The sequence below is a fragment of the Neoarius graeffei genome, chromosome 4, assembly GCF_027579695.1.
Source record: "Neoarius graeffei isolate fNeoGra1 chromosome 4, fNeoGra1.pri, whole genome shotgun sequence".
Lineage (NCBI taxonomy): Eukaryota > Metazoa > Chordata > Actinopteri > Siluriformes > Ariidae > Neoarius > Neoarius graeffei.
Genome location: NC_083572.1, coordinates 76,924,650 through 76,946,717, shown reverse-complemented (window position 1 = coordinate 76,946,717; position 22,068 = coordinate 76,924,650). Strand labels below are relative to the sequence as shown.

Genomic DNA, 22,068 nt, shown 5'->3' with positions numbered 1-22,068 from the left:
TGACGTATCATTTGTGGATGTGCCTGCCACGGAACAGAACTGGGCAATTCCACGAGACTCACGTGCTGATTTCAGAGAGGCCTTGTGTTTACTTGATTTAACGTGTGAATCAAGTGCCCTCACGCCCAGGATCCTGAGCTTCAATGCCCTCTTGCACAACGAGCAGTACGCCTCAGTGTCATTGTCAGGAACACGTTTGAGCCAGTCTGCAAAATCCTGTCGTTCGAGCCAGCAGTTATTAAATCTACATTTGCCCATTCCTTTTGTTTTGTCCTGCTGCCATTCGTTTTGTGTACATTACTTCGCAACTATTCACAAGTTCACAACTATTCCCGCTTCGCACTCACATACAGCACATACAGACCAGACTGCTTGCTTACATCCGGGATGCAGGGATGCAAACAGCGCACCTTTTGTCGGATGCCTCCTTTTCCACGGCTGAATCGCGCAGATCCGATGTTTTTTTTTAGGGGGGCGTTGGAGTGTCTGATTTATAATTTCAAAGTAAATTCTCTATTAAAATTACTAAATAAGCAAATCCGTTACAGTCCATGAAACAGGAAGTATAAGGATGAGAAAAAAATCGGATCTGCACGATTCAGCCGTGGAAAAGGCGGCATCCGCCAAAAGGTGCGCTGTTTGCATCCCTGATCCGGTGACGACGCTACGTATTTGCGTTTCACGTCTGTAGTTTTATTGTGCATTCCGCTAACAGTGACATTTCATACAGAACTACATGGACCATAACTGCTACCGTAAAGAAAAAAAAAACAGACCGACGTGGGTGATGGACGGGAAATGGACGGATAATTTTTACATCTATCGTACATCTATATTCTGCACGTAACCTAGGTCTTAAATTACCCAAATTATATTTTAGACCAACATTGCAAAATATCTCTGTATTTTAGACTTTTTTAGGCCTAAAATTGAAAATGTGTAATTTTAGACTTTTTTTAGACTCCGCGGACACCCTGATATAAAAAATTACATGCTTGAAATATTCAGGTTTTTCTATTCCATTCAGAAAATATTTTTTTTGCAGTTTGTTGTAAATATCTACCACATATTACAATATCAGTAGACATTTTATATTTTGGTTCAAGGAATGACATGCGACCTTTGACCTGGATTTTCATGTGGTTACAATGTCGAGTGCCTGTTGACATTTGCTGGTAAACTACAAAACTAGAAACTAATACAAACAACAATGAATGATTAACGAAATGTGATCTACGAAAATACTTAAAGTGGAACAAAAAGATTTGACAGGTTAAATATTATCAGTTCATTTGTTTACAAACATTAGAATTACTTCCACATTTACGTCAGCACCGACATCGATATATTTATATAAAAGACATTTTGTACTAAATATAAGCCTATGTTTTGTTAATACCACATACTGATTATTTTTTAAATAAATAATCATCTGGGTGTCAATAATTGTGGAACGGTGTCGATAACTGTGGACAGAGGTGTCGATAATTGTGGAACGGTGTCACGTGATCTGATACGCCAAGTAATTGGGAATCAACTCATTTTTTTCCAGTGGAAGTTTCAGTAATTATTCATGCACAATTTACGTATTGAAAGTCTTTTCTACTTTTGCAACGGCCAAAAGATCGTTAAGGTGTCGATAATTGTAGCTGCCGCTCTACATGATTATTTCATTGATTCAAATCATAAATTTGTATCATGATTTGTCACATGATCTAGCTTTACATGCCAACTGACAAAGGTGCAATTTTAACATCCTTGTTTATGCCTCAGAGCATTATAGCTAATCAAGGACTGCTGTATAGCGCCATCTAACTGAGACTTCATACAGTACATTTTCAGTTGTGTGAAAAGCTACTACTTTGACACAAATGAATCTGTGTTATACAGGAAGGACATCTCATTTAATCCAAGAAATGATAACAGTCCAGCGGGAAGCCTTTTAATTAGATCAGACTGTATTCAGTTCTCAAATCAAACAAACATTTAAAATAAATGGTATTCCACAGAAAATGTCCAGAAAATTGGGACTATACTCTGTAAATATAAGATCCTACATTTAAAGAATCCACTACAATAATATGTCAGTACCAGAGTCTCAGGGGCCCAGCCCTCATACAACAACTGTTTTTGACAATAAACAAGGGCTGAGAGGCCACAGACAATCATAACTGATCTAATAATACATTTCATGCAAATACTACTAAATATGCTCAATTAGGTAAAGAGTTTAAAACTGTTGTATCATTGCCTAGTATTATTTTCTGCCTTCTATCCATCATCTCATAACAGATTCTAAATCATATAGCAACAGTAACATGTCTTCCAACTGATAGCTTCTGATGCAGTCGCCATAACAAAAGGTCTGTTTGTAGCTGTCTATAATTGTCCACAGTGGGAGCTGCGCTGCCTCTCAGTCACTGCTTAGGGCTAAAAACACTGCGATTACACATTGCACAAGTTCTTCAGAGGGAAATGTGGATCTCCCCAACAGCACTGAGTGATGAAGGCTAATGCAGTGTTGCTGTAAGCATCCGGGGTCAGGCTTTGTGCCAGTTTTTCAGAATGACCTCAGCAGCATCCAGCGTACTGTCTCGCTGTAGTAAAGGAAAAAAAAAAAAAAAATTTATATATATATATATATATATATATATATATATATATATATATATATAAAAACATCTCACTGGAGACCATTTTCACATCAATAAACCAACAACCTTTAACAGTTATTCCACGAAATCAAGTAAGTACATGAGCTGATAGCTGACGTAGCACCGAGTTGGCTATAAGCCATGGATGACGAGATTGAGTTTTACTGTTTTATTCTATCCACATTCACTGGATTTTGAGAAACGGAGCATTTTTTTTTCTCCAAAAAATTCGATAAATAAAAGCGTCATACAAAACGACTGACAATCATTTCCGCATAGAATGTAAACAAACCGGTGAAACGACAGTAGCAATTTGTGAAAAATGCTGTAATAATAATTCTTGAAAAATAAAAAAAAGATGCGTTCTGACCATCAAATACTTTTATTCCATATTTTGTTCCTTTATTTTTTGGTACTTTTTGGGCTTTTGTTTTCGAGTTGAGTTTTTATTTCGTCCTCGATTGGTTCAGCAACATGCTTCGCCACTTTATTTTTCTCTACTCATAATATGAGCTGATAGCCCAGTAGTAGAGCAGCCGATCAGCAGCCAATAATAATCGGTATTATTCTATCCACATTCACTGGATGTGAGCAATCGCACGCTCTGATTGGCTACTACTACTAGGCTATCAGCTTGTATACCATGAGCAGAGAAAAACAAAATGGCGGAGCGTGTTGCTGAACCAACCGAGGATGAAATAAAAACTCAACTCGAAAACAAAATGCCAAAAAAAATACAAAAACAACAAAATATGGACTAAAAATATTTGATGTTAGGAACGTATCTTTTTTATTTTTTCAAGAATTATTATTATAGCATTTTTCACAAATTGATAGTCATTTCGCTGGTTTGTTTACATTCTAAGCTGAAATGATTTGGTTGGATGTTTTGTATGAAATTTTTATTTATTGAATTTGCAAAGAATAAAAATGCTGTTTTTTAAAATCCAGTGAATGTGAATAGAATAAAACAGTTATTCCACTCGATTTCATCATACATGGCTTATAGCCGACTTGGTGCTACGCGCCTCATTGGCTATCAGCTCATGTACGACTCGATTTTGTGGAATAACTTAAATATTCAACTGGACTTAAATGACATTGATTTGCTTTAAAATACTCAGTGTTATTTAATCGGTATTATACTACAGTGCTGTTAAATGCTCGATTCTGACCGCTTTGACAGTAGTTCTAGCTACAAGTTTTATATTACTGCAGTTCATTCTAATGATGTCTGATGTGATTTCGAGGCACTTTGCAGAGTGCTAAACTGGTAGCTAAAAACTTCCATTACTTGGTCTGGTAGGTCCAGTGTAAAACTAAAGAAGCAAAATTCAGACAATACACATGACTGTATCTGGGGTAAGAGTAAAATGTTATACATTTTATGGCCAATGTATTTCTTTAATACGTTCTTCTCTACCTTAATGAAACACAGCCGGATGTATTTCTCAAACTGCTTTTTGGATTCATCTCCACAGAACGCTGTTACAGGAATGGCTGCCAATTTCTACAAGAGAACAAATTTAAGAATAAATCTGAATCAGTATAACGTACTTTAAGTGTCAAGAGGGAAACTTCTGCTAAACATGATACATTTCCTTTGTACCTTCTCCTTTATCATCCACTGGATAAACTTGTAGTCATACGCCTCGTCACCTTCCACATCTGAAAGATCCTGATCTACACAAGAGAGTAACAAGATAAGTTTTTTTTAACACCATGTTATAAATTAAAAAAAAAAAAAAAACTATTTCTCAGATTAGATTCATTATTCCAACAAAATATTTGCTCACTGAGAGCTGTGACATCAGCCAGCATAAAGTAGCCTCCTTCAGGCACTACAGGACACATCCCCGCCTGCTTCAAAATGTCCGCCATGCGGTCTCTCTTTCCCTCCAACTCTTCAGCTAGGGTGGAGAAATAGCAGTCAGGCTTCCCCATTCGCTCACAGTCAAGCCTGAGTCCACGCGCAACTGCCTCCTATTGGCCAACATGAAAGAAAAATAGTTCAATACAGTCATATTCGGTACGGCTACAACGTATTGGTGAATTATTGAGACGTAGTGTGCTGTAGTTCCAGACAATAGGTCACAATTTATTATAATTAAAATCTGTCAGCTTCGATAAAATGTTAAAATAGAGATTAATATACCGTTGTCACCTCCATGTGTTCTGAGTGCGCACAGCACCATTAGGACTAATTACCATGCACCTGTTCCAGATTAAAGCGCAATCACAGCACACACACATAAGGATTCCCTGAACACACAGACTTTGTGAAGTATACATGCTGTACCTCGTGTCTCACGTTACCAAGCCTTTGTGCTGTGTATTGCTTTACTCGTTTTGACTCACTTTTATATTTTGGACTTTGCCTTTGTGATTACCTGTTATTTTGTTTGTGCCTCACTTGACCATTGCCCGTTCCACGACCCTGCCTTTGTCTTATGTTTTTGAGCTGTTTGTCTGCCCGTTTTTAAATAAACACTCTTCCTGCAATTACAGCAGTCATCTGTCTCCATTACATGATACTCATAAATGTAAGATACTCTCCGTCGAAGACAAACTTCATATCCTGGACTGTCAAAGTGGTGATAAAGCAACGAATTTGTCTAAAGAATATGGTCTCATCTCATTATCTCTAGCTGCTTTATCCTGTTCTACAGGGTCGCAGGCAAGCTGGAGCCTATCCCAGCTGACTCCGGGCGAAAGGCGGGGTACACCCTGGACAAGTCGCCAGGTCATCACAGGGCTGACACATAGACACAGACAACCATTCACACTCACATTCACACCTACGGTCAATTTAGAGTCACCAGTTAACCTAACCTGCATGTCTTTGGACGTGGGGGAAACCGGAGCACCCGGAGGAAACCCACGCGGACACGGGGAGAACATGCAAATTTCGCACAGAAAGGCCCTCGCCGGCCACAGGGCTCGAACCCGGACCTTCTTGCTGTGAGGCGACAGCGCTAACCACTACACCACCGTGCCGCCCCTAAAGAATATGGTATCCTGAAAAATTCAATTTCAACTTGTAAAGACAAAGAGCTCCAAGACTTCGTCCATAACTGCAATCAACATGATGGGCTGAAAAAAAAGATGTGGCAAGCAAACGACAGCAAGTGTGACTTATTTCCTTTATTTCATTAATTTTATAGGTCAAAAAATTTCAACCTAGGTGATTGTTTTTTGTCCTGGGTTAAATTTTTTTTTAACCTAGTTCATAATTTCCAACCGAGGTAAAATTTTGGATTACCCAAGATTCTTAAAAGGGATTTTCCATCACTTCTTTTGTCTCTCTTTCTTACATCCACTTCCTCTCTGTCTACACGTACCTACTATTTCCTCTTGTCTGTCTGTCTGTCTATCTAATCCTCGTGACCTAATTAGCATTTTTTAAAAATAACTTTTTTCATACTCAACCAGGATCCAAACGCAGAACCTTCTGATTCTTAACTCAACACTTGCAACAAGCAACAATTGCAATGGAAGGCATGATACAGTATATATTTTGAATTTATTAATGAGTCCAGTCTTATTACATCATCAAGTAATTTAAAATACAAAGTCTTCCCAAATCCTAAACCTATAGTGTCTTGCAGAAGTATTCATCCCCCTTGGTGTTTGTCCTGTTTTGTTGCATTACAAGCTGGAATTAAAATGGATTTTTGAGGGTTAGCACCATTTGATTTACACAACATGCTTACCACTTTAAAGGTGCACATTGTTGTTTTATTGTGACACAAACAATAATTAAGATGAAAAAAACCCCGAAAATCTGGAGTGTACATAAGTATTCACCCCCTTTTATATGAAACCCCTAAATAAGAGCTGGTCCAGCCAATTCACTTCATAAGTCACATAATTAGTTGATTAAGATCCACCTGTGTGCAATCAGAGTGTCACATGATCTGTCACATGATGTCTGTATAAATCACCCTGTTCTGGAAGGACCCTGACTCTGCTACACTACTAAGCAAGCAACATGAAAACCAAGGTGCTTCCAAACAGGTCAGAGACAAAGTTGTGAAGAAGTATAGATCAGGGAAGGGTTATTAAAAATATCCCAAACTTTGAATATCCTATGAACTCTATTATACAGTGGTGCTTGAAAGTTTGTGAAGCCTTTAGAATTTTCTATATTTCTGCACAAATGACATACAACATCAGATTTTCATACAAGTCCTAAAAGTAGATAAAGAGAACCCAGTTAAACAAATGAGACAAAAATATTATACTTGGTCATTTATTTATTGAGGAAAATGATCCAATATTACATATCAGTGAGTGGCAAAAGTATGTGAACCTTTGCTTTCAGTATCTGGTGTGACCCCCTTGTGCAGCAATAACTGCAACTAAACGTTTCCGGTAACTGTTGATCAGTCCTGCACACCGGCTTGGAGGAATTTTAGCCCATTCCTCTGTACAGAACAGCTTCAACTCTGGGATGTTGGTGGGTTTCCTCACATGAACTGCTCGCTTCAGGTCCTTCCACAACATTTTGATTGGATTAAGGTCAGGACTTTGACTTGGCCATTCCAAAACATTAACTTTTTATTCTTCTTTAACCATTCTTTTATAGAACGACTTTGGTAGAACGCTTCTCATTTAAACCAAAAAGTTCTATTTTGCTCTCATCCGTCTACAAAACATTTTTCCAATAGCCTTCTGGCTTGTCCATGTGATCTTTAGCAAACTGCAAATGAGCAGCAATGTTCTTTTTGGAGAGCAGTGGCTTTCTCCTTGCAACCCTGCCATGCACACACCATTGTTGTTCAGTGTTCTCCCGATGGTGGACTCATGAACATTAACAGCCAATGTGAGAGAGGCCTTCAGTTGCTTAGAAGTTACTCTGGGGTCCTTTGTGACCTCGTCGACTATTACACACCTTGCTCTTGGAGTGATCTTTGTTGGTCGACCACTCCTGGGGAGGGTAACAACGGTCTTGAATTTCCTCCATTTGTACACAATCTGTCTGACTGTGGATTGGTGGAGTCCAAACTCTTTAGAGATGGTTTTGTAACCTTTTCCAGCCTGATGATCATCAGCAACGCTTTTTCTGAGGTCCTCAGAAATCTTTGTTCATGCCATGATACACTTCCACAAACGTGTGTTGTGAAGATCAGACTTTGATAAATCCCTGGTCGTTAAATAAAACAGGGTGCCCACTCACACCTGATTGTCATCCCATTGATTGAAAACACCTGACTCTAATTTCACCTTCAAATTAACTGCTAATCCTAGAGGTTCACATACTTTTGCCACTCACAGATATGTAATATTGGATCATTTTCCTCAATAAATGAATGACCAAGTATAATATTTTTGTCTCATTTGTTTAACTGGGTTCTCTTTATCTACTTTTAGGACGTGTGAAAATCTGATGTTTTAGGTCCTATTTATGCAGAAATACAGAAAATTCTAAAAGGGTTCACAAACTTTCAAGCACCACTGTAGCAAAATGGAAAGAATATGGCACCACTACAAACCTGACAAGGGAAGGCTGCCCACCAAAACTCACAGGCCAGGCAAGGAGGGCATTAATCAGACATGCAACAGACACCAAAGATAACACTGAAGGAGCTGCAAAGATCCACAGTGGAGATGGCAGTATCTGTCCATAGGACCACTTTAAGCCATACACTCCACAAAGCGGGGCTTTATGGAAGAGTGACCAGAAAAATATCATTCCTTAAAGAAAAAAAAATAAGAAAACGTTTGGAATTTGCCCAACAGCATGTGGCAGACTCCTCAAACACATGGAAGAAGATTCTCTGGTCAAATGAGACTAAAATTGATCTTTTTGGCCATCATGGGAAATGCCAAGTCTGGTGCAAACCCAACACCCTGAGAACACCATCCCTACAGTGAAGCATGGTGGCGGCGGCATCATGCTGTGGGGATGTTTTTCATTTGCAGGGACAGGAAAGCTGGTCAGGACTGAAGGAAAGATGGATGGCACTAAATACAGGGCAATTCTGGAGGAAAACCTGTTTGAGTCAGCCAGAGGTTTGAGACTGGGACGAAGGTTCACGATTTAGCAGGACAATGACCCTGAACATACTGCTAAAGCTACACTGGAATGGTTTAAAAGGAAACATTTAAATGTCTTGGAATGACCTAATCAAAGCCCAGACCTCAATCCAATTGAGAATCTGTGGCATAACTTGAAGATTGCTGTTGAAGGAGTCTAACTTCAACTTGAGACTAACCCATCTAACTTGAAGGCGTTGGAGCAGCGTTGCCTTGAGGAATGGGCAAAAATCCCAGTGGCTAGATGTGCTAAGCTAATAGAGACACACCCCAAGAGACTTGCAGCTATAATTGCAGCAAAAGGTGGCTCTAAAAAGTATTGACTTTGGGGGGTGAATACCTATGCACACTCTTGATTTCTGTTTTTTATCTTATTTATTGTTTGTGTTACAATAAAACAACAATTTTCACCTTTAAAGTGGTAGGCATGTTGTGTAAATCAAAATGGTGCCAACTCCCCAAAAATCCATTTTAATTCCAGCTTATAATGCGACAAAACAGGACAAACACAAAGGGGGATGAATACTTTTGCAAGCCACTGTAACCCTCGATATAGTAAGTCTCCCTAATACAAGTAGCAAATTATGAACCGTGTTAAAAATTCCACCCTAGGTTGAAAAATTCCACCTGACCTACGATTTTGACCTGTAATCTAAAATGAATTCAGCGTAAATATAAATTAAACACAACTGATCTTGTTTTACGCAAGAGTGAATGTTTGGTGTGACAAGTGGGTTCCCCAAGGAGTTTGTTATAGCAGGGCTGCCGTGTATTAGGTAAACGAGAGAGAATGAATCTAAAATAATACAGTGGCTGAACTTCACCATGTTTCTGAAGTACAATTGGTATTGTGTGCTGTGGCCAGACGAGACCAAAATCAAACTTTCTGATCCTCAACATGTTTGATAAGAAAAAAGAGTTATAAAACTAGGATAAACACGTCCATTTTTAAAGAGCATGTCTTAAGTCAGACAGTTAGGAACTACCTTTTTTTTTTTTTTTTGCCTGTGAATAATCCCGCTGTCAGGCATGGGATCTTTACTCAGATGCAACCACACAGTCTTATGTTGAAACTTTATTAATACACTTCTAAATTACTATTGTTTGTCTGATCACTCTCTTTATGATAATGCTCTTTTCTCCAAGCTGCAATAGAACCACACCATAACATTCCTGTTACTGCTGGAGCAGTGCACTTACTACAAGAGCCCTAACAATGAGGAGTATTATAGAAACAATATAACACATATATCCATTGAGTGTCGGGATGTATCCTGTATGCTGTGTAATACGTGCCTGTAATGGTGTTGGACAGGTGTACAGTGTGTTCTGCATGACAGTTTGGAGATGTTTGATCAAGTGCTCAGGCCCTATTGACCAACCCAGCTGGAAAAAGAAGAAAAAAAAGATGCCAGGCTTTTTAAATTATTTATATATGATACAATTTGAAGAAAAGGCAAAGTGATTTCTGCTAATTACCTTCCAACCCGTCACACTGAATGTCTTTCCTGCGCTGCCGACAGTAATGGTACGGTCCCACATGCCAGGAAGTGTCGCTATAAACACAATCACGGCATAATAATTACAATTCCTAATTCAGATATTCATTCCGCACAGATATATCCAAACAGCTTGTCTAAGTGTGTCAAAATCCCACCTACATCTCATCTCATTATCTCTAGCCGCTTTATCCTTTTACAGGGTCGCAGGCAAGCTGGAGCCTATCCCAACTGACTACGGGCGAAAGGCGGGGTACACCCTGGACAAGTCGCCAGGTCATCACAGGGCTGACACATAGACACAGACAACCATTCACACTCACATTCACACCTACGGTCAATTTAGAGTCACCAGTTAACCTAACCTGCATGTCTTTGGACTGTGGGGGAAACCGGAGCACCCGGAGGAAACCCACGCGGACACGGGGAGAACATGCAAACTCCACACAGAAAGGCCCTCGCCGGCCCCAGGGCTCGAACCCAGGACCTTCTTGCTGTGAGGCAACAGCGCTAACCACTACACCACCGTGCCGCCCCCTCACCTACATATGAGGAATAAAACATTTTAGTGCATGGCATAATAGGAAAATAATCAATTCTGTGGTGGCAACATCACATTGTTAATTATTTTCCTGTAACATTTCTGTGGCAGCGGGGGTATGGTCGAGCGTCAACTGTGAACGGCGAGGAGTCAGGGTGAACCAGTAGGTAACATGTGATGAGGTCATGTGTTGAATTACTGGCTGTCTATTAACCTCTGTCTCTGTGTCTTTCAGATAGCCGGGAACGAGAGAGCCGTGACACCCCGTCGTGCACGTGCGTGTAGTGTCTACTAAATAGTAACAAGAGTGCTCCAAGAGCACAATCTCCCCTGCTGGCAACTACACTATAACTCTGGTAAAATGCGACTGAATTGAACGAAATTGCAATATGCGTATTACCGACATACAACAGGGCGGCACGGTGGTGTAGTGGTTAGCGCTGTCGCCTCACAGCAAGAAGGTCCTGGGTTCAAGCCCCATGGCCGGCGAGGGCCTTTCTGTGCGGAGTTTGCATGTTCTCCCCGTGTCCACGTGGGTTTCCTCCGGGTGCTCCGGTTTCCCCCACAGTCCAAAGACATGCAGGTTAGGTTAACTGGTGACTCTAAATTGACCGTAGGTGTGAATGTGAGTGTGAATGGTTGTCTGTGTCTATGTGTCAGCCCTGTGATGACCTGGCGACTTGTCCAGGGTGTACCCCGCCTTTCGCCCGTAGTCAGCTGGGATAGGCTCCAGCTTGCCTGCGACCCTGTAGAAGGATAAAGCGGCTAGAGATAATGAGATGAGATGAGACCGACATACAACAAAGAATCCTGTCAAGTTTCATGAAATTCCTCCAAAAATTGAGAGAGGAGTTGATTTCAGAAGGAAAACACACCCTCATGAAATTGTCAAAGCATAATTTTGTTAATCAAGGGCTGTAACTCTGGTAAAATGTGACTGAATTGAACGAAATTGCAATATGTATATTACCGACATATAACAAAGAATCCTGCCAAGTTTCATGAAATTCCTCCAAAAATTTTGAAAGGAGTTGATTTCAGAAGGTGAGCACCCTTCCCGGGACGGACGGACATCGCCACGACATAATCCCCCTTCGGGTCTTTCGGCCAGCGAGGGATAAAAACCAGTAAAAAAAAAAAGTGTGAATAAAATTGAAGCATGCCTTGAACAACAGCACCTGCTCCCAGTTCCTCATTAACTACCCCCACAAAAATGTTACAATTTCATTCCTTCCATATTATTCAGCGTAAAATGGAACTGTTTCAGCAATCCTGAACAATCATCGTCTGCTTTAGCTGTATCTATCATACATGGGATTCCTCCTCACCTGCTGACACACATTGTATGGTGCTGGGAAGAGAGATATACATCACATACTGACCTTTAAATCAGCATGTGCACTGCACATTTTGTCATTTTTATTATTTTCTGCATACACATACTTCTGATCAGTGGATGCGCAGTGCAGAACAGACAGCACTACAACTGAATTACACACAAGTGTACTGTAAAGCTTTACAGACACGCTGCTGTACCTATCTTCACATGCTCGTGCCCCTTGTATATGAGCCATTCGTACACCTCGTCGCTGAAGCACAATGTGTCGTGCTTGATGCAGAGATCTGCGATAGCCTGCAGCTCACTCCTACTGAACACCTGTTTATCAACACAAAATAGCCACAAGCAACAATTAATTTCTCGTCTCGTCTCTTTTGCAAATTTGATAAATAAAAACTTTATACAAAAACATCCGACAAAATCATTTCCGCTTAGACAGACTTCTTAAAAAACTACTGATGGCTGCACGAATTGACTTTAGTGTTGTTTTTTTTGTAGAAAGTGTCATCTTGCTGTCGTGCCGAGGTATAGAATAGCTTTAGACATTTATTTACTTCTTCCTTGGACATTTCAGTGATGTCATTTTCAAACTTCTTTGAGCTTTTGAACCAATCAAAAAAAAATTTAAACAAATTTTAATGCTTAAAGATGAAGAATGTAAACAAACTGGCGAAATGACCGTAGCAATTTGTGAAAAATGCTGTGATAATTCTTGGGAAAAAAGAAAAAGATGCGCTATTACCATCAAATACTTTCATTCCATATTTTGTTGCTTTTTTGCATTTGTTGGGGTTTTGTTTTTGAGTAGTTTTTATTTCGTCCTTGGTTGGTTCAGCAAAACACTGCCATTTTGTTTTTCTCTACTCATGGTATATGAGCTGATATCTTAGTAGTAGAGTAGCTAATCACAGCGTGCGATTGTTCATATCCAGTGAATGTGGATAGAATAATATGAAATACGTTACAGTGTTTAAAATGAACTTCTCAATGAGGAATTAGCCTCACCTTCCCGATGGGGTTATTAGGAGTGTTAATAAGGATGGCTTTCGTTTTGGAATTAAATTTACTGGCAAGTTCGTCCTGATCCAGAACCCAGTCTGCACTGCTGATGTCTGCCTTCTTACTGGATTTCTACAAGATATAATGAAGCATTTTTTTTTAATTTTTGTTCTTGTTTTAAATATATGCTTTAGAATGCATGTCCTGCAAAACACCTCAAGCAAGAAACTCACAAGGCGTAGTGGTATCAAAACCGGTTTGGCTCCTGCCATCTTAACCATGGGAACATAGCAGTCAAAGAAGGGTTCAATTATTATAACCTGGACCAGGACAAGAAGAAAGAGCACAGTTACTCTACAAGAGGGAGCAGTGCATCTTATGACCAATTGCAAAATTGTTGAGCTGCTTTACCTCATCTCCTTCTTCCACAAGGGCCTGAAAGATGCTGAATAAAGAGCCGTAGCCTCCCACCGTCACCAGGATCTCTTTGAAAGGGTCAATTTGACGGCTGTGCACCTTACTGTACACCATAGACAGGGCTTTTACCAGACTTGGGTGACCCTGTTAAAAATGACAGTATTCATCCTGTTCAGAAAGTATGCTGGACACACACACACACACCATAGCTTTTCTATAATGATATTATTCTCCTTTGTCATGATCCAAAACTGATTAATACTGGGACATTAGGTTCAGTGTATGGGATGATCTTAAAATTGCTATTTCCTGCTTTCAGTGTATGATGTTTATTTTTTTGACAGACAAGGGATTTGAACTAATAACCTTCCACTCACTACAACTCACTGCCTTTACAGTCAAGGTACCACTGGCCCCAAAGAGCAGTGTTCATTGCAAAAAAACAAAACAAACTCTCTCTCTGGATTGCGATTAAGGCCGGGTTGATACAGTACATGATTTTAACTGCACACATGTCCTGTGTTTATCCAGCACTAGGTGTGAGCAATATGACAAAAGTATATCACAATTCTCAAAGACATTTCATTGATACACAATATGTATCATGATATATAGAATTGATTACAAAATGCAACAGTAGTGTTTTTTTTTAAAGGAAACATTTAATGTCTTCAAAAATAACATTTTAATTTACAAAAATAACTTTTTTTTTTTTTTACTATTTTACAGATTGAGAGGTGTTTTTTTTTTTTTTACAATTAATCAGCTGCTTCCAATCAGTTTCTAACTATAAAAAAAAAAAATCATGATATGCACAATGTCTCAGAAAAGCATACTGTGCTATCGTTATTATTGCAATTTTGATGTTATATTATCATTATTGCCTGGCCCTATTCAGCACATCTGAAAAAATGAACACAATGCAGAGTGCAGTAGTATAATGAATGGCGGGGCCAGTACAGCTCAGTATAACATGATCTCTGCAACAGATGAACAAACTGCATACTTGCAATTAAATTTCTTTTGGCCATTCTCAGAAAATGTGAAAATTCGGTTTTAAACATGACCTTTGTTTTTTTTTTCCTCTAAAACCATTAATCCTGGGCGGCACGGTGGTGTAGTGGTTAGCGCTGTCGCCTCACAGCAAGAGGGTCCAGGTTTGATCCCCGTGGCCGGCGAGGGCCTTTCTGTGCGGAGTTTGCATGTTCTCCCCGTGTCCGTGTGGGTTTCCTCTGGGTGCTCCAGTTTCCCCCACAGTCCAAAGACATGCAGGTTAGGTTAACTGGTGACTAAATTGACCGTAGGTGTGAATGAGAGTGTGAATGGTTGTCTGTGTCTATGTGTCAGCCCTGTGATGACCTGGCGACTTGTCTAGGGTGTACCCTGCCTTTCGCCCGTAGTCAGCTGGGATAGGCTCCAGCTTGCCCGCGACCCTGTAGGACAGGATAAAGCAGCTAGAGATAATGAGATGAGACCATTAATCCTGGCTCTCTATTATACATTTATTTTAAGAAAAAAATTAACAGAGCAGTAAAAAAAAAATTGAGACAACTTATCTGCATTTGCAAAAATTTAATTTTGCCTAAATATCCCAAAATGTCATTACCTCCATGTGTCTAAATGAGGACGAGTGAAATTTGAATGAAAATGATTCCTTTGTTTTTAACTTTATTTTCACTTTTCTTTCTGAAATATTACCTCTCTACCTTCACTTTTTACTGTGGAAAATATCATGATCTTTGCTTTGACGGTTTTTGGTGCGTAGCCTAAAATATATGCACAAGAATGTGTACTTTCTTGATGTCTTTACCGTTACCCAAATGGTAAACTCATGCTGTAACTCAGGGCTTTGACAATAGAAGGCCATGCAGCTACATGAAGAAGGACCAGGATGTTGAGCAGCCATTTTGAAAAAAATCACTGGTGCATGAATGTTGGGAATCCAGGACACTGATCAGGTAAATATGAAATTTCAAGATGCCAGGGAAATTACCCGTCTTTGCCGTTACCCTCAAATGATAAAGATAATGATGTTGCATGTTGAAAATGTTGAGTTAGCCAACTAGCAAGTTTGGATGGGATAATAAATGCATAATTTGTTTATCTTTTTTCTGCACTCAGTGACCCAAAAGTACCATAAGATCTCTTTACCATTACCCGGAGTTGTATTTACCATTACTCTATAGGGTAACAGTAAAGACAACAACTGGGCATTATTTTTTCATAATAATGATATCTCTTGCTTCATGAATTCATGAAATATGTTTTGTGTTGATTAAATACATTTACAGGGATTGTAACTAAAATCAGCGTATACAAATTTTTTAAAATGTCTTTACCATTACTCATCGCATTTTCTGAGAATGGTCCACTTATGTATCATTTAAGACAGTTTCTGAGTTTCCTATCACAATAAGTGTTGGAATGTAGCCTTCAAGTAGTATGTAACAGTCTAAGTTAATAAATACTTTTACAAGTAAAATCAAAGTTTTCTATTTGAAACAGAACTCATGACAACAATGATGACGACAGCGGTCCACATGTTTAAAACATCATCCATGGGTTTAAAGTCTCCAAGTTGCTGCACAGAGACAAATATGGAAACTCCTTAAACATGTTATGGGTTGATATGGGCAGACAGAGGTTTTGGCTCTGATGTGCCATTTAGTGGATACTAATTTTAAACTTCCAAATGTGCATTAGTTACATAGGCTAATATGTGGACTATGCACCCCCCGACACAAACACACACACAGTGATACATCAGGTGTAAACTGAGCCTAAGCTGAGCTGTACCTCATTTCTATAACTGGATGTCTTGAATGATAAAAAGATTGAGACACTGCAACAGCACCAGAAGGCTAGGATTTCAAATCCCAAGACTGTCAGTGAACCACCACTATGTCATGCTTTTTTGTACAGTTAATGCTGGAAAATTCCCAGAAGCATAATTATTCTCAGGTATATAATTTTGTTCTCTGTACATCTGGTAAATTAAGTGAGCAGATTAATTCATTGTGCAAGAATATCATGACTTAATGAGCTGGAAAAGACTGATCATGAGTGTTATACAAATCCACGCGTGTACTGGTTGAGCTGGTCCACCATTGCAGCCTGCATGAGGCCATCTTTCACATAAGATGGAGGGGGGATATCTGGATAACCTTGACCAAGATTTACAATAGATGGATCTGCTGCTACAGATGTGAAAGCAACCCTGTAAACGCCACAGAAACAGAAGCCATGAAAACAGCAGAGATCCAGATAATACAAGGACCATAACATATACAGTGGGTTTGGAAAGTATTCAGACACCTTCAGGTTTTGCACACATTATTGTGTTACAGAGTTAATTTAAAATGGATTAAATTTACTTGGCCATTAAGCTGCACACAATAATCCACCATGACAAAGTAGCCGCAAATTCTATCGAGACATAAATCTGGGCAAAGGTATAAAACCATTTCTAAAGCTTTGAATGTTCCTGGGAGCACAGGCTCCATCGTTGGGAAACGGGAGAAGTTTTGAACCACCAGGACTCTTCCTAGAACTGGCTGTCCAGCCAAACTCAGTAACCAGGCTAGACAGGCCTTGGCCAGGGAGGTGACCAAGAATCCAACAGCCACTCTAACAGAGCTTCAGAGGTTCCCTGAAGAGATGCAAGAAGCACATCCATTTCAGAAACCAGGCCTTTATGTTCGAGTGGCTAGATAAAAGCCACTCATGAGTAAAAAATGTATGGCAGGTACATTTATAAATAAAATACACACACACACACACACACACACACACACACACACACACACACACACACACACACACATTCTCTGGTCCGACAAGACAAAAACTGAACTCTTTAGCCTGAATTCAAAGTCAAGTCAAGTTTATTTGTATCGCACTTTTAACAATAGACATTGTTGCAAAGCAGCTTTATAGAATGTAAATTACTTTAAACATGAGCTAATTTTATTCCTAATCTATCCCCAATGAGTGAGCCCGTGGCGACGGCGGCAAGGAAAAACTCCCTCAGACGACATGAGGAAGAAACCTCGAGAGGAACCAGACTCAAAAGGGAACCCATCCTCATTTGGGTGATAACAGACAATGTGATTATAACATTTTTAACAGTTTTAACATGGTCAGTTTCATCAAAATGCTATGTCTGTTGAAAACCAGGTACTGCTTATCAAATGGGTAACACTATCCCTATGGTGAAGCATGATGATGTTTCTGAGTTGCAGGAATGGGGAGAGTGGTCAGAATCAAAGGAAGAACAAATGCAGCCAACTATACAGAGGCCCTTGAAGAAAACCTACATCAACCTGACATCAGACTGGAGCAAAAGTTTTCCTTTCAGCTCGACAGTTAAAATTAACTCAACATATCCATTCATTATCCGTAACCGCTTATCCTGTTCTACAGGGTCGCAGGCAAGCTGGAGCCTATCCCAGCTGACTATGGGTGAGAGGCGGGGTACACCCTGGACAAGTCGCCAGATCATCACAGGACTGACACAGAGACAAACAACCATTCACACTCACATTCACACCTACGGTCAATTTAGAGTCACCAGTTAACCTAACCTGCATGTCTTTGGACTGTGGGGGAAACCGGAGCACCCGGAGGAAACCCACGCGGACACGGGGAGAACATGCAAACTCCACACAGAAAAGCCCCCCATCAGCTGCTGGGTTCAAACCCAGAACCTTCCTGTTGTGACGTGACCGTGCTAACCACTACACCACCATGCCGCCTAACTCAATATATAGCATCATAAAACGGGCAAAAATCGAAGGGGTCTGAATATTTTCAAAATCCACTGTAAGTCATATACTTTGTGTTTAAAGTTGCCCATTAATCTTACCACACATTTTTGTCTAGTCCTTCTATTCTTTTTGCATTCTTGTGTTTATCAGACGCCATAGTGTACTAAAAAAAACGAATTCAGGAAATTTGAGAATTTTAAAGAAACTAATAAGTTAACTTAAATTAAAAAGCAACTAAATGAAAGGAGGTTATGCTTACTTGTGTGGAGGAGAACTTCCTTGCTGAATTGGTCTTAAGTAAACAATAAGCAGATCTGAGGCTATGTCGTGTGCACCTAAAATTCATGTCTGCAAAAACAGTAGCAAAAATTTAACACATCAGTATTTGCTCAGCTAAAAACATCCAAAAGTATGAAAACTACAAAAGCGTTGAATAGTATTTATTGATTCATTCTACTGACAATGTTGTAGTTAAACTGTGTTTGGAATTTGGGCACAGGTTTTGTTTACCTCTCAGGATACCTATTTATCCATCCATTATCTGTAGCTGCTTATCCTGTTCTACAGGGTTGCAGGCAAGCTGGAGCCTATCCCAGCTGACTACGGGCGAAAGGCGGGGTACACCCTGGACAAGTCGCCAGGTCATCACAGGGCTGACACATAGACACAGACAACCATTCACACTCTCATTCACATCTACGGTCAATTTAGAGCCACCAATTAGCCTAACCTGCATGCCTTTGGACTGTGGGGGAAACCGGAGCACCCAGAGGGAACCCATACAGACACGGGAAGAACATGCAAACTCCACGCAAAAAGGCCCTCGCCGGCTGCTGGGCTTGAACCCAAAACCTTCTTGCTGTGAGGCGACAGTGCTAACCACTACACCACCATGCCGCCCCCGCTCAGAATATAAATAGTAAAAATAATAATAATAATATGGCAGCTCGTCCATTACTATCCCAGCTGACTACGGGTGAAAGGCGGGGTACACCCTGGACAAGTCGCCAGGTCATCACTGGGCTGACACATAGACACAGACAACCAATCACACTCACATTCACACCTACGGTCAATTTAGAGTCACCAGTTAACCTAACCTGCATGTCTTTGGACTGTGGGGGAAACCGGAGCACCCGGAGGAAACCCACGCGGACACGGGGAGAACATGCAAACTCCATACAGAAAGGCCCTCGTCGGCCACGGGGCTCGAACCCAGGACCTTCTTGCTGTGAGGCGACAGCGCTAACCACTACACCACCGTGCCGCCCCTGTAATTAACATGTTTACTGTTAATTCTCACAGTTGATCACTTACAGTAACTCAGATTTAGGCTTTAATTAATCTGATAACATATGCACATCACACCTTGTGCAATTCACAGACATTTTGTATATCTAAAAGTGCTGGATATAGTGCACAGTATAGAAGTTTTGCCATTTTGTAGCCATGACTGAACTATGGGTGGCACAGTGGTGTAACAGGTAGTTTCCATCCATCCATTATCCGTAGCCGCTTATCCTGTTCTACAGGGTTGCAGGCAAGCTGGAGCCTATCCCAGCTGACTGTTGGCGAAAGGCGGGGTACACCCTGAACAAGTCGCCAGATCATCACAGGGTTGACACAAACAACCATTCACACATACGGTCAATTTAGAGCCACCAATTAACCTAACCTGCATGTCTTTGGACTGTGGGGGAAACCGGAGCACCCAGAGGAAACCCACACGGACACGGGGAGAACATGCAAACTCCACAGAAAGGTCCTCGCCGGCCGCTGGGCTCGAACCCAGGGCCTTCTTGCTGTGGGACGACAGCGCTAACCACTTCGCCACCATGCTGCCCACAGGTAGTGTCTTGAGTTGATATACCAATGCGGGTATATTCCCACCCAGTGTTCCCGGGATAGGATCTGGATCCAACACACCCTGGGTCAGGGGTGAATGTCCAGTATGCTTATGACATCTGACTCTGCAGTGTCTCCAAATACTTTACTATAGCAGGAGTAAAATACTCAGAATGTACTTTTAGGGTTGTAGGAAACAGATTAGATTAGATAAAACTTTACTGATCCCTTTGGGAGAGTTCCCTCAGGGAAATTAACAGGGAGATCTTGATCTCCACATCATCCATTAATTAATTATTCTGTCTCCAATAAACTACTGAATCGGTTTCTGGTCAGTTCCAGTGTCACAGCACTTCTTATTTTGCTAATCAAGCGACTTACTGAAGCAATAACACCTTTATTAATGACCCTGTCTTAATGATCTGACAAGACTGTTGCAGCTCTACTGAATAAAACTCCAACAACTATATAACGTTCTGCTTTTATTTTATAAAACTCAACTCACCAATGTACTCAACAAACCTCCGCAACTCACCAACACAGTCTACAGAACACTGAACTAACGCCTTCCTCTGCGCATGCGCAATATTCCAAGAACGTAGTCTGTCCCTGTTTAATATCCTAAGAATGTGTGCTCGACACTTCATTTACAAAAAAAAATTAAACAGTTAATTTAAGATCAAACATGTTAGCCGGTCTTTTATTTAATTTTTTATTTTATTTTAATTTTTATTGCATTAAGTCGAAAAAGCACCACGATGACGTCAGTTTGATACCGGAAGTGAATTTTCTCCATTTGTTTCAGTTTTTTTAAGCAATATTTCTCTATTAATTAGTTATTTCTTAAATCATTATTTGTCATAGAGGAGTTTACACTGCATCTATGTGTTGTTTTTGAACATCATTTTACCATGCAGTAATTTGAAAAACTACACATCCCGGTGTCATGGTCTGATCGTGCGCCGGTATAAATTTATCATGCGCATGCGCAGACCGATTTTCCCCCGGGTCAACTTCCGGGAAGTCTAACTTTACCATTTCTTGCTGCGATTTTGTACCGAGCATTTCAACACATTTGTGGACTAATAGAACGCGAATTGTGATTACAATTGTGAGATTTGATTATCAGTAGACAAGCTGTTGAATATGGATGAGGAAACGATCATTTCCCAGTCACAGAATGAAGATCAGCAAAACACACAGTCCAAGGAGGCACGAGACCAGCGATTCACCATTTTCAAAAGAAAGATATTTTTACAATCTTTTTCAGATTTATAATGTGTAGATAATGTGTTTTTGTATTGTGTGAATGGTTTGGATTGAATTTTATGAGTATATGTATTAACCCTTGTAACGTGTTCGGGTCTGTGGGACCCGTTTTCAGTTTTCATCTTTAAAAAAAATACATAAAGAATTGTTTTTTCACACTGAGATTCGCTGGCTTTGGCTCATTTTGTGCAAGGAACATGAATCAGACAAAAAAAATCATTGACCCCCCCCCCCCCCCCCCTTCACATTTGTATTACATAGAGGGTGTTCGGGTCTACTGGACCCGGGCTATTGAAAGTATGGAAATCATAGCTCTTGTGCCCCTCTCATTTCCCTATTCTCGTCTTTGGCCCTCTCTCTCTCTCTCTCTGTGAGTGTGCATATGTGTGTGTTTGTGAGTGACTGACTGTGAGAGAGAGAGAGACAAAGAGAGATGGGCCCTTGGTGGGAACCACCAGTGCAGTGCTGTTCCCACACAGGTTTGCAAGATTGTGACTGTCAACAAAAGGAAGCGCTGTGCAGTGTGTGGACCCCAGATGGATAGAAAAACCCAATATACATGCACCAAGTGTCAGAAGTATATCCGCAATACACATACAGTGAAAATCTGCCCCTCATGTGTGTCCTAATCTGTTCTGGATCTGTTTGCATTCAAGTGCTGTTCAGAGAGATGTTGTGTAAACTGACATGCATAGGTTAA

At 40.3% G+C, this 22,068-nt stretch overlaps 1 protein-coding gene across 4 annotated transcripts; it reads right to left on the bottom strand.

Moving 5' to 3' along the window:
• Nucleotides 1–1,928: 1,928 nt before the first annotated feature.
• LOC132885266 (kynurenine--oxoglutarate transaminase 3) lies at nucleotides 1,929–20,704 on the bottom strand. Of its 4 annotated transcripts, XM_060919742.1 has the most exons (14): nucleotides 20,605–20,704; nucleotides 18,514–18,602; nucleotides 18,353–18,417; nucleotides 16,561–16,705; nucleotides 13,483–13,632; nucleotides 13,305–13,391; nucleotides 13,078–13,203; nucleotides 12,270–12,390; nucleotides 10,173–10,249; nucleotides 9,990–10,079; nucleotides 4,451–4,637; nucleotides 4,264–4,337; nucleotides 4,078–4,164; nucleotides 1,929–2,597 (listed from the first exon to the last, which is right to left on the bottom strand). In XM_060919742.1, the coding sequence occupies exons 2-14, from the start codon at nucleotides 18,598–18,600 to the stop codon at nucleotides 2,541–2,543; spliced, it is 1,353 nt and encodes a 450-aa protein (XP_060775725.1). In that variant the 5' UTR covers nucleotides 18,601–18,602; nucleotides 20,605–20,704; the 3' UTR covers nucleotides 1,929–2,540. The 4 variants fall into 4 exon arrangements, with proteins under 4 accessions (XP_060775725.1, XP_060775727.1, XP_060775728.1 ...); XM_060919744.1 differs by lacking the exons at nucleotides 18,353–18,417; nucleotides 18,514–18,602 and having other exon boundaries at nucleotides 16,577–17,137; nucleotides 20,605–20,652; XM_060919745.1 differs by lacking the exons at nucleotides 18,353–18,417; nucleotides 18,514–18,602 and having other exon boundaries at nucleotides 20,605–20,652.
• Nucleotides 20,705–22,068: the final 1,364 nt, after the last annotated feature.